This window comes from Drosophila eugracilis, unplaced genomic scaffold (genome assembly GCF_018153835.1).
Source record: "Drosophila eugracilis isolate 14026-0451.02 unplaced genomic scaffold, ASM1815383v1 contig_2154, whole genome shotgun sequence".
Taxonomy (NCBI): domain Eukaryota; kingdom Metazoa; phylum Arthropoda; class Insecta; order Diptera; family Drosophilidae; genus Drosophila; species Drosophila eugracilis.
The window spans coordinates 8,429,487-8,442,458 of NW_024573038.1; the positions used below are offsets into that span (position 1 = coordinate 8,429,487).

Genomic DNA, 12,972 nt, shown 5'->3' on the forward strand with positions numbered 1-12,972 from the left:
TTCATTGATTTTCTTAATTAAAAAATTTTACCATTAACGTTTATGTTTATCGACTTGGCCCCTAATCGCAGTTTGCCGTTTAACTGAAAGGTTAAGTCAGGAGCTGTTGGCACTGTCCCGTTCGCCGCTTCCTTTCTAGCACTTCCTGTGCGCATTATAAACTAATTACAGATTATGATGAAATCGTACGCCACGATAAGTCGACAATATGGAACGGCAGTTAGGGCTAGAGAGATGGCAGTGGATGATATGGAAGAAAGGGAAATTTGATTTAGAAATAAATTTATTTATCTTCTACCATAGGATAAAGTCTATAAATTGGACAAAAAGGCAAGCTGTTATACACAACCAGCTTATTGAGTACTCAAATTTATAATAGGATAAATTAGGTATCTCAAAATAAAACCTTTCAGATTATCTCCATATCAAGAACTCTACTTTCCAAACTCTGAACTAGAAAAATCACCAAAAACCATAAGAACCATACAAGCTTAAAAGAAAGAGCCAAGTTTATAGGCCTCCTCCTCTACCCATAACCTTGCCAGTTAGAAATGCCGCTGGATAAGTTCCTTCATCCTTGGCGCACTTAAGTTTGTTTGGAAAATTAAAGCCTGTTAATGAGATTTCAGTACGCTTCAGCTTGGGGAGAGAGTTGCTCCTCGGGGCCGCGTTGTTGGTAATGGCGCGTAATTGACAACGTAATGAGATTTGTTAAAAGGATTGTTCGTCCAAATCATTCGTAATTACCAACAAAATAAAAACGCGGCGAGGCGAAGGAAAAACCCGAATATCGCAGCAGCACCTCCTTCTCCCTCTTAAGCTCATGCTTACGCCCATTTCGACGCCGCCTCCCAAGCTGTTGTTATCAATTATGCAGCCCAAAAACGCAGGCATAACGTAAACAAACATTTAACCAGGAACCTGCAACTTGTGTGGTGGCCAAAATGCAGTAGGTCAGTTACAGCATCCGGTTCTCATTTTCCGACCTCTCACGCTCTCAGTTCTACTCGTTTCTTTCTCATTCCTTTGCAGACTGGCGAGAGCGAGGAAAACTCATGAGTTTTAGTACAAAGAGCACAGCATCCCTTGGGCGATTCTCTCGGCTTTTCACTCTCCCAGTAACCTGGACCACAAAGCGACAGTGTGGTCGTGTCGCCCGGTTTTTCCAGAGCCTCGTATTACTGGCCAGCTTAGGAGTTTTTAGTGCTGATTACAACGCGTGTCCGTTTGGTTGAAGTGAGCGGATGAACAGTGTCGAACGTTGATTTTCCGATTGCTTGGGAAACGGCAGAGGGAAATCTCTAATCGAACCCGAAGTTAAAGTCAAGCGAACCCATATATATTAAAGAATTAAAGTGAGAATAGAATGTGCAAATAAAAATCAAAAAAAATATCTTTAAAAATTACTAAAAACAAATACCTAAGGAAATATAAATAAGTAAAGTATAAACAATAGTGGAATTAAGCAAAACTGCCGAAAGTTATTCACAAACTAACCTGTAAGTTGGCCAAACAAGAAAGCTGCCTAACAAAAGGAAAAATAAATTCAAACTTAAACGAATCAAAATAATAAATAAGCCATCAATTAATAAGCATATACGAGTAAAGTGCAACATTTTGCGTGATGGCAAAACCAATTTAACCAGCAAATACACTTCATTGTGCTCGAAACTCAAAGTGGGAAAAACTTGCGAAATAGTTGCAACAAACTACAAGGGCAAAATGCATTCGAGGCTAAAATTCTTGGCATATTTACATTTAATATGCGCCAGCAGCATTTTCTGGCCGGAATTCAGTGCAGCACAACAGCAGCAGCAACAACAGCCGGGATCGTTAACCGAGAAAATACCATTAGGTGAGTCTCAGAAGCGACGTTGTCGCCAAAGGAGCCACCAGCTCTTCTAGGATTTGGGATCCCACTATCCTGCCGAAAAAAAAGAGGAGCTGGAGTGGGAGTGGAAATTGTCACTTACACTGCTCTTGTAGATGGGATTTGGTCACCATGCTCCTGCTCTTGCTCCTGCTCCTGCTCCTTTTGTTGTTGTGCCCATATAGTCCTTTGGTGTGTGATTCCCGGAATGTATTCCTCAGTTTCCTCGCTTGGCTCGTTTGGGGAAATTGGGTATGACTGTTGCCCAAAGATTTTCGTTCCCGACCTTCCTCGTTTTCCTGTTTTCCTACTTTTACACAAAGTATGTTATGCAGCATGATTTTTAGGTGCATTTTATGTTCAATATACTTCACACGTTGGAAACGAGATTTCCTCTTAGGGTTTATAGCAATGAGTGTGAATGTTAGGTGTGATAGGTCTGGGTTTTGTTGGGGTTTAACTTAGATTAAATATATATATCTTTATGTTGTTAATCATGAAATAATTACCAATCATTAAAGGCTTTAAAGAACTCATTACCTTAAACAAACTTTGTTCCATAAATAATATTGTTGATATTTTTATGTGTTCTTGATTACTTTTTAATACTTTTAAAGTTTAATAGCTTTGGTTAGTTTGAAGTTTTGCTGACAAGCTGAAATGTGAAAAAAAAACAGTTCTTTAAAAAAAGTAATTAATATTTAATTTATTATTGGTTTTGGCTTGGTTTTTTTGCTTTTTTTCATAATGTTTTTTAAGTTTATTAAAGTTTATTTAAGTCTTTGTATCTCATGTAGTTATTAATTTGTTTATAATTTGTTTATTTTGTGTTATCAGCTCTTTGAAATGGCTTCTTTTTTATAAGCCAAACTTCTCACTTTTAAATATAACCTATCAAAGGCCAACTAATATTTTATATTACAACTCAACTTTTTATATTAACTCCCTCCAACATCTAGCTCAAATATTCTTTGCATTTAAAATTTCCCAACTAACTAAATTCACGATTTGGCGTGGAAAGTCCCAAGAAGAACTTGCCTAGTTGCACCACATTTTATTTTACGCTTTCCTGTCCTTTTTTACCTGCCACCTTATTTTTATTACACGATGGCGTTCAGTCATTGCACCTGCAGTCATTTTGGCTCCATGCTCCGGAACACCCAACTATATATATATATATGTGTAGGGTTGTATATATATCTGGTTGGTGGCTGCTAATGTGACAGTCATGCTGACTGGCTTGCACTCAAATCCGGGCTTCGCCATGGCGACTGGAATTGGGATGGTGATGTGGGATGGCAATAGGAATGAGAATGGGCAGAAGGAGGAGATCCTACTGCCTGGTAGGTGCTACCTGTTCAGGTGCCATGCAAAAGCGCAGCACAAAATTGCTGCATCAACACTTCGTTTGCGCTTTTTGTTGTTGCCTGTCGGGGCGGCTTGTCTCGCTACTTGCCAAGGTATATATGTGTGTGTGTGTGTGTGTGTGTGAGTATCTGTGTGAGCAGGGGACGCTATATGAGTGTGACATTATGCTATCATTTGTGTACATATTTGCACTGTGCGCTTTTTCGTTTAATATTAACAGGACCGACCGTGTCAAAAGCTGCCTAAATATTTAACGAAGCAAAAATATTCGCCCCAGAGCTCAACCTATTACCACCACCCACTATTTATTTACGTTTTTTCTCTGTTTTCTCTCTCTCTCTCTAACCCCTCGCCCGCAGGTGCGATCTTCGAACAGGGAACGGATGATGTGCAATCAGCCTTTAAATATGCAATGCTCAATCACAATCTGAATGTGAGCTCCCGTCGCTTCGAGCTGCAGGCGTACGTCGATGTCATCAATACAGCGGATGCATTCAAATTATCCCGCCTGAGTATGTGTGTTTTTTAACCGAGCACTCCTCACTCTCCACTCTACACTCTCCACTCCCAACTCACCCTCTTCACCCCTCATCCATCCATCTGCGAAAATAAGAAGAGAAAAAACAACCATTACACAATACTTGGTGCCCCATTAATTATGTGCATTTTTTATTGAAAATTGGTTTTACTTTACGTCTCCACTCCGCGCACTCAAAGCTGCAATTTAATTGTGCGACCTAGACACTGTCTCCGAACCCATTTCCACTTACATTTTTCCATCGAACCATCCACGCCCAACCGCACCCACTCAACCTGCACCACCATCCCATTTCCCATCCCCCACTCTGCCATTGAAAAGAGAGAAGAAAAAAACACAAAACGAATTTATTACTGTAACCTCCAGTTTGCAATCAATTCTCGCGCGGAGTCTACTCAATGCTGGGCGCCGTATCGCCGGACTCCTTTGACACATTGCACTCCTACTCGAATACGTTCCAAATGCCATTTGTGACGCCCTGGTTTCCCGAGAAGGTAAGTCCCCCTTTTAACCATGGGTATGCTTGTGTGTTTTTTAAGGGGAGTTCACAAAAACAAAAAAAAAAGAAGAGTAAAACTGTCATTTGTAATTGATTTCAGTGTCGCTGTGCGCGCAATTATTTACATTTTGTGGTTTTGATGTGAGCGATAGTATGGATACTCACTGGCATGGTTAACTCAGTTATGCGTTAATGAAGTTCCCCGAAAGGTTGATGGCACACAAAGGGAAAGTTTTCAAAGTGCCAACACATATTAGTGCAAAAAGGGAGGTAGTCAAATATTTAATTGTTCGCTTGACTGCTTAATGGAGTCGGACATAAAACGAAGGCCAAACGGGAGGAAATCAACTGTTTGATTGATGAAAAGGGGAAAAGTTTATTCTTAATTTCATTTAAAGCGGTAATGAACCCAAAGGTGTAGTGGAATGAATCAATTTTATAGTGAAATATCAGTTAAAGCTGATTCAATGAGTTCTTTGGTCTAAGGCAACTTATTATTTAACTTCTTCCAGTAATTCCCCGGGAAAATTCTACCCCTTTATAGCTTCTGTTTACGAAAATATTAACAACCCAGTCACGACATCCAAAGTGTAAAACGATAAGGCCGAAATCACGTAGGAATTCTAAAAATATTTTATATGTTTCAGCCCTTTCTTCTTTTATTACAAATCGCATCTAAGAGTCCCCAAACAGTTTCACATTTTCAATTACCAATCACATTAGCCTTTGGATCGTAACCCCCCAAGGGCAAAGAGGCACAGAAAAAGATGAGAAAAATATGCCCCCCAGTTAATCCCAGAGCATTTTGTCGGTTCTGTGGAAATGAAGTCATTGCATAAAGTGGAGCACTGGGTGTCGTAGTGGGTTCACAGTTCAGGACAGTGCCCAATTGTGTACTCGGCGTGCCCTTAGACAGTGCACTAAATCAAAGCCAAAGCACAAATCATAATAATTGTAATTTGAAGAAAATTTACTACCAACAGCAACAAAGCGGACAGACGGTCATTGTTGTTGCTGTTGCTGTTGCTGTTACCGACTGTTGCTGTTGTTGTCACTTGTGAAACAGAAAGCCAAACGCTCCGCCATCCGGAAGACAATGCCAAACGAGCGGCGAACGAGGAGCGACTACAACGACTCCTACACAGAGAGCGAAAAAATTTATGACACGCTCTTGGCCTCTTTTATTTCAATCACTATAAATCAAGATATGGCGGCAGGGGGGAGGGGTTTGGGAAAGTGGAGGAGCTGAAGCAGAGGCATCCGACTCTGACTCCGACTCCAGCCGGCAAAACCCCAGCACACATACCGAGATTCGCACACATTGACTGCGCATTTGCGTGCTCCTCGGGGGCAGTATTATACAGAGAGAGAAATAATTGAAAGTTTAGTAAGTAATTAAGTTAAATGTAAAAACAAACCTAATCAAGATTTTCCTTGAAAGTTTATTGAAGTAATTTTTAATGCATACTTTTCGGCACCTTCATTAATGATAGTCATTTTTTTGGGAATAGGGTTTTACATTTATTTTTTTTGCCAGGTTTTCCTAGAAAACACCAATAAAAAAATTCGCAGAATTGTAATAATCAGGTTTTAGGTTTTTCTCTGTGTCTGTGTATGTTGAGCTAAACGGAAACGGGTATCTGTGTGTATCTCTTTGGATGTATCTGCTTGTTGGCGTCGCCTTACCGCCTCCAAAGCTCCCACCATCTGCCAACCCCTCTGGTACGAAACGCCCTCCATGGACTAACATACATACATATCGCTAGAGGGGCGCAAAGCGGAAACGCGTTTCATTTTATTATTGCTTCATGTAGCGTGCACATTACATTGTTACAGCCAGTTCATGAGGCCCTGGTTTTGTTTTGCATACTTGTAGGTGCTCACGCCGTCGTCGGGACTGCTGGATTTCGCTATCAGCATGCGTCCGGATTATCATCAGGCGATTATCGATACCATCCAGTACTACGGCTGGCAGAGCATTATTTATCTCTACGACTCGCACGATGGTGAGTTACAGCAAACAACAAAAATACATAACAATCCATGCCACGTCGTGGCATGCCATTCCCCTTTCCATCCAGATCCCTGCCACACACACATTATCTCCACGGCTTGTTTGTTTGCCCATTTGGTTGCTTTGTGTTTCGATTTCATTTCATTTGACTTTCATTTGCCATAAACAAATAAGGCGTCGATCGGGTAGGAGTGGATTTAAGTAGCGGTTATGGCAATGTTTCTCTGCGGGATTAAGTGTGTCAGTGCGAGGGTGGGCTGAAGTGTTCTTAAGCCTTTGACATTTGGTTGCTATGAAATGCAGTTGAAAATATTATAAATTTTTAATGTTAAAGTTAATTTCCAATAACCAAGTAGAGAAAATATTCTTCCACGTTCGTCTATGTTAATTTTATGCATTTTCTTCTCTATGTGCTGCCTCTGTTCCACTTTATTTTTTAATCCTGCGACCTCGAGCTCGTGTCTTTTCATTTCTGCTAATATGTAATTAAATAAGCGGCACAAAGAGCCCCGTGAGCTGGCTAAAATAAAAAAAAAAGGGAAAAGGAAAAAGCCTGGCAGACAGGGCGGTCAAGTGCCTTCAAGAGCGCTCTTTCGAGTGGCTCCTTGACGGGCTTAAGCAGCCAGGAGAAGGACAAACGCACACATATGCTTGAGTTTACCCTCTCTTTGTGTGTGTGTGTGTATATGTATACTTTGTATGGGTCTTAGGCTGCTTTTTGTTGTATTGAAATTTATTTCAAAGCAATTTCCTGCCGTCTACGTGGGACAATACGACGACGGCAACAATTACGGCCAAAGATGAAGACATCAGATGGAGTAAAAGACACAGACACAGACACATACACACGCAGAGGCTCTGTAAAAAATTTCATATTACGTATACGCCGCAGTGATTTTTCCCTCTCTGTAGCTATCTCTCTCTCTCGTCCTGTCTCCTTTATAATGAGTTCACACGCCGTTGTAAGCCCGCTCATGTGTGTTTGTGTGTGTGTGTCATGTGTTAATGACTCTGTGTGAAATAAAATTTATGACTTTATGCAACTGCTGCCTGCGCCAGTGCCTTAACATTATTATTATTTTGCCTTTTTGGGCCATTTTTTAATATTTGCCTCGGCGCCGAAAAGTAGGCCGACATTGTTGCCGCTGGCTGGCATTCGTTGCAGGAAAAGGAAATGCCGCAGCAGCAGCATCAGTTCCACTTGCTTCGCTTCTGTGGAGAAGTGGAGGGGTGCCATTCCATTCCAGTTCCATTTTTTGGCCGACTTCGACTCTGGGCGTTTACATTGTTAACGAAAGGCAGAGACAGAGGCAGCACCACCCGGCAGCTGTACCACCACAGCGGGACTTTATATTTTAATGCCGCTGTCAGCAGTTTGTTGTTATTGCTTTGTTTAACGCCCCAGCAACGCCTTTTGTGCCTTGTTATCACTCTGGTACTATGGTACTCTGGTATTTTGGTCGAGGGAAAACTGGCTGAAACTGCTGCACACGGCGACAAATTGGTAGCATATTTTTTGGCGCATTCATGAATACTACAGCCAGCGAATACTACACCCCATCGATCCTTCTCGCGACTCTATATATATATATATATATAGGAAACATTCAATAAAACAGCAGCGCCCCGCACGCACTGAGCGCCATTTTTTTTCGTTGGCTTGCTATTTATTGAAATGTTACCAGCACACCACAAAAAAGTACTTCAATTGTGTGTGCACTTCCGTTTCCGCTTTTCCACGCGAGTGTTTACTGCTCCTGCTTTTCCTCTTTCGTTGGTTTGTTTTCCCACCGTTTTTTTTTTTGTTTTGTTTTTGGTTTTTTGGCGAATCAATGCAGGCAGCAAATCAATGACAACAACAACATTGAGAGCCATATTGGACGTGCAACAAATGGCGTGTGAAAATATATACATTTTTTCCTCGCTACTGTTTGTTACGTCCTTGCGGCTTGTGAGGGATTTCGAAGGGCGAGTGAGTGAGATTGAAAGATGGTATGGAGCTTCGGTTTCGACTGTGGGAAACAAAAAAAAAAATAAGAGAATCAAGAATATGATTAAATGACACATGCTTCCCGAGAGAGATAAATCTATGCGAATAAATTCATTCAGCTTGGAAATTGTTTATAGATTGCAGGCATTATCATAAAACGCAAAAAGCTTGCTTCTCACTCTGCTGCATTATCAGATTGTTTTTTTTATGGCCGCTAGATACCTTAATCCATACCAACGCCATCCAACCAAAGAATCACCCACCATAGAATAGCCACTCTTTTGTTCAACTGACCGACAATCGCTTTTGGCTGCCCGACAGGCTTACTACGGCTGCAGCAAATCTATCAAGAACTGAAGCCCGGAAATGAAACGTTCCGTGTGCAAATGGTGAAACGCATCGCCAACGTAACGATGGCCATTGAATTTTTGCACACGCTGGAGGATTTGGGGCGCTTCAGCAAAAAGCGCATCGTGCTCGACTGCCCGGCGGAAATGGCCAAAGAGATCATCGTACAGCATGTGCGGGACATCAAGTTGGGCCGGCGCACCTATCATTACCTGCTCAGCGGTCTGGTAAGTGGAGGCTATAAGCCATCATTCTTTTTCTCTTTTTTCGCCTCTGGGAGGCTTTAATAAGCAATTATTGCTAGCTTCCGGTTAGGAGATTCCTCACCTGCTAAATATTACTAGGTACTTAGGGATTACAAGGGTATTTCGTATTCATTGCGGATTAATTCCAAAGGATAGAACTTAAAGAATATATATAAAAATTGCTAACTTTTAAGTTCCAACTTGAAGATTGCAAATTTGTTGAAAAATCCTTAGCCTGAAATAATATTTTACAAGTTTTTAAATTAAGAACATGGATTACCGGGTACCTCTTAGTCGCAGCACTTGATTTCACCTTTTCTTGTTCGTTCTTCTCCCATCATAGGTCATGGACAACCACTGGCCCAGCGATGTGGTCGAGTTTGGGGCCATCAACATCACGGGCTTTCGGATTGTCGACTCTAATCGGCGGGCGGTGCGTGATTTCCACGACAGCCGGAAACGTTTGGAGCCGGCGGGCCAAAGCCAAAGCCAGAACCCAGCGGGGGCCAACAGCTTGCCGGCCATTTCGGTAAATTGTCAGCCGTCATTGATTTGTTTCGCCTGCAACTCTAGCTTTTCCCATTCCCGTTCTCCGTCTCTCTTTCATTGGTTTTTCCAGGCCCAGGCAGCACTGATGTACGATGCGGTTTTCGTGCTCGTCGAGGCCTTCAATCGCATTTTGCGCAAGAAGCCGGATCAGTTCCGTTCCAATCATCTGCAGCGCCGCAGCCATGGAGGCACCTCGTCCTCCTCGGCAACTGGTACCAATGAGTCGAGTGCCCTTCTCGATTGCAACACCAGTAAGGGCTGGGTAACGCCCTGGGAACAGGGAGAGAAAATATCTAGGGTGCTGAGAAAGGTAAGAAAAAATTAATACAAATTTGTTTAGTTTAGTTTAATTTAACAGAGCTTGAATTTCAAAGTGGAACTTTTTTGTGTTTTTACTCGCTGGTCACACTGACACTCACAGTTAAAACTTATCTTAACAAAAAGCGCTGCTTTATTATTGTTTACATTTTTTCGAATTGCACTCCGAACTTGCGTTTTACTTTAAGACTGTGAATTAATCACGACTTACTTAAAACAATTGTTTTTTGAAGTGAAATACTTTAATATTGTTCCTTTTGTTTTTCCCTTACTAGGTGGAAATTGATGGTTTGTCGGGGGAGATCCGTTTCGACGAGGACGGACGTCGCATCAACTACACCCTGCACGTGGTTGAGATGTCCGTGAACAGCACTTTGCAGCAGGTGGCCGAGTGGCGTGATGACGCCGGACTCCTTCCGCTTCACAGCCACAACTACGCGTCGTCATCGCGTTCGGCGTCGGCCAGTACCGGAGACTATGACCGGAACCACACGTTCATCGTGACCAGTGTGCTGGAGGAGCCCTATCTGTCCCTGAAGCAGTATACGTACGGCGAGACATTGGTAGGCAACGATCGATTCGAAGGATACTGCAAGGACTTGGCTGATATGCTGGCAGCTCAGTTGGGAATTAAATGTAAGTTGAATTGGTCATCAATTATTATTAATTATTTTTATTATTATTGAAAACTTTACCTCAAGCTGAGATTTTAACTTTCTAAATAAACCCATTCTTAGATGAAATTCGCTTGGTTCAGGATGGCAACTATGGAGCTGAGAATCAATATGCTCCCGGAGGTTGGGATGGCATGGTGGGAGAGCTTGTTCGCAAAGAAGCGGATATAGCCATATCAGCCATGACTATCACAGCTGAAAGAGAAAGGGTTATAGATTTTAGCAAGCCCTTCATGACCTTGGGAATATCCATTATGATCAAGAAGCCCGTGAAGCAGACACCTGGAGTGTTTAGTTTCCTCAATCCTCTGTCTCAGGAAATTTGGGTAAGTTTTGTCTAACGAATATCCTAAATTTCTTAACATAACTTGGTAATAAAAACTTCCAGATAAGTGTTATCCTCAGCTATGTGGGTGTAAGTTTTGTTCTGTATTTTGTAACCCGTTTTCCACCCTACGAATGGAGAATCGTGAGAAAGCCACAGTCGGACTCGAATGCCCAACAACCACCGGGGATAATTGGAGGTGCCACTCTCAGTGAACCTCATTCCCATCAGCCACCAATTCCACCTAATGAGTTCACTATGCTAAACTCCTTCTGGTATTCATTGGCTGCCTTTATGCAGCAAGGATGCGATATTACACCTCCATCGATTGCCGGCAGAATAGCAGCTGCTGTTTGGTGGTTCTTCACCATCATTTTGATATCCTCATACACTGCCAACTTAGCCGCTTTTCTCACAGTGGAACGCATGGTGGCACCCATTAAAACGCCCGAGGACCTGGCCATGCAAACGGATGTGAACTATGGAACTCTTTTACACGGCTCCACCTGGGAGTTCTTTAGGGTGAGTGTGAGGGCTAATTGTGTTGTGCCTTTTGTGTTTCCCCTTCTGAAAAAGTGTTAATTTTTGTAGCGTTCGCAAATCGGTTTGCACAACAAAATGTGGGAATACATGAATGCCAATCAACATCATTCGGTTCATACCTATGAAGAGGGTATTCGAAGGGTGAGAACCTCCAAGGGCAAGTACGCCTTGCTGGTGGAGTCACCCAAAAACGAGTACGTGAATGCCAGGCCTCCGTGCGACACCATGAAGGTGGGCCGTAATATCGATACAAAGGGATTTGGCGTGGCCACTCCCATAGGATCGCCATTAAGGTAGGGTTTTTGGCCAACTATATTTTTGATGTGCAATTTTTGTTATTTTTGTTATATTACTACAAAGAATTATTAGCTTAAAAATAATAGAAAAAGCTTTGCATAGTAAACATAATCGCATTAAACTTTTTGCAATGCAGATTTTAAAAAGTTTTGCCATTTAGGTGTTTATTTTGAATGTTAAAATGAATTTAGTGGCATTTAAAGGAATTTAAAAACCTATTTTAAATAGGTTCCTCCTCCTCTCCACATAGCTTTATTTATTAAATTTATTTACCTTTCTTTAATCATATTAAAATGATATAGAAAACGCCTGAACGAGGCCGTGCTAACGCTGAAGGAGAATGGTGAGCTGCTGAGGATTCGGAATAAATGGTGGTTCGACAAGACCGAGTGCAATCTGGACCAGGAGACCTCCACGCCGAACGAGCTCTCCTTGAGCAATGTGGCCGGGATATATTACATTCTGATTGGAGGACTCCTGCTGGCTGTGATCGTGGCCATTGTGGAGTTCTTCTGTCGCAATAAGACCTCCCGGCTGAAGGCGCCGTCAAACGGATCCGCCGGCGGAGTGCCCGGAATGCTGGGCTCCTCAACATATCAGCGAGACTCGCTTTCCGATGCAATTATGCACTCGCAGGCCAAGTTGGCGATGCAGGCGAGCAGCGAGTATGACGAGCGATTGGTGGGCGTTGAGGTGAGCTATTATACTAGAATAATCTCTTGAAAAATCTTCACAAACTATCTTTTAATCCACCCCCCTAGTTGGCCTCCAATGTGCGGTATCAGTACAGCATGTAAGAAGAGCAATGTTCGTTGTACTAGCATTAGTACGAGTACGAGTACGAGTATCTTGTAAATAATTAAGGCATTATCCGATAACGATGAAAAAGGCATAACTAAACGACGCTGGCAATCAAGTCTCGGGTCAAAAGGGGTAGGCGGCGTTCAAAAAACTGTACAGAATAACCATGAATAATTACTAATTGTATTTTTGATAAATGTATACAAAGTGAGTGCATAAATTAACTATAGCTACGACTACCACTAACAACTAAAACTAAACTGTACATAGGTTAAGTGAAAATTATCCCGAAATAAAAATAAAGCGTATGTTTTAAGCAAGACGAAGGTTGAATTTTGCCCTATAGAGAGGGTGTGTGTTGCACGTGGCGTATGAGCGATGCGAGGCGATGCGTGTGTGTGTGTGTGGAAAGGTAAGCCGCTTAGTTGACTTAAAGTTTTAACAAAACCAGCAAGGGCAAGGGTAAGGGTATATGTATGTGCATGGGGGTGTTTTTTGGGGCATCACAAGTGGGCGTGGCTCTATCCTAAGAGGCTTTCGGCTTGAAAAGTTTGTGCGTCTGCTGCTGCGGCGGCGGCGGCGGCGATGTTAAC

The 12,972-nt window shown here is 42.2% G+C and overlaps 1 protein-coding gene across 2 annotated transcripts; it reads left to right on the forward strand.

Annotated features, from left to right (window-relative positions):
• The first annotated feature begins 1,216 nt into the window (after positions 1-1,216).
• LOC108114602 (glutamate receptor 1) lies at positions 1,217-12,699 on the forward strand. 2 transcript variants are annotated; one of them, XM_017225662.2, is made up of 13 exons: positions 1,217-1,855; positions 3,598-3,750; positions 4,143-4,270; positions 6,152-6,281; positions 8,601-8,854; positions 9,216-9,401; positions 9,492-9,731; positions 10,015-10,375; positions 10,477-10,739; positions 10,802-11,260; positions 11,330-11,574; positions 11,881-12,271; positions 12,340-12,699. In XM_017225662.2, the coding sequence occupies exons 1-13, from the start codon at positions 1,723-1,725 to the stop codon at positions 12,373-12,375; spliced, it is 2,979 nt and encodes a 992-aa protein (XP_017081151.2). In that variant the 5' UTR covers positions 1,217-1,722; the 3' UTR covers positions 12,376-12,699. The 2 variants fall into 2 exon arrangements, with proteins under 2 accessions (XP_017081151.2, XP_017081152.2); XM_017225663.2 differs by lacking the exons at positions 3,598-3,750; positions 4,143-4,270 and having other exon boundaries at positions 1,820-1,855.
• The last annotated feature ends 273 nt before the right edge of the window (positions 12,700-12,972 follow it).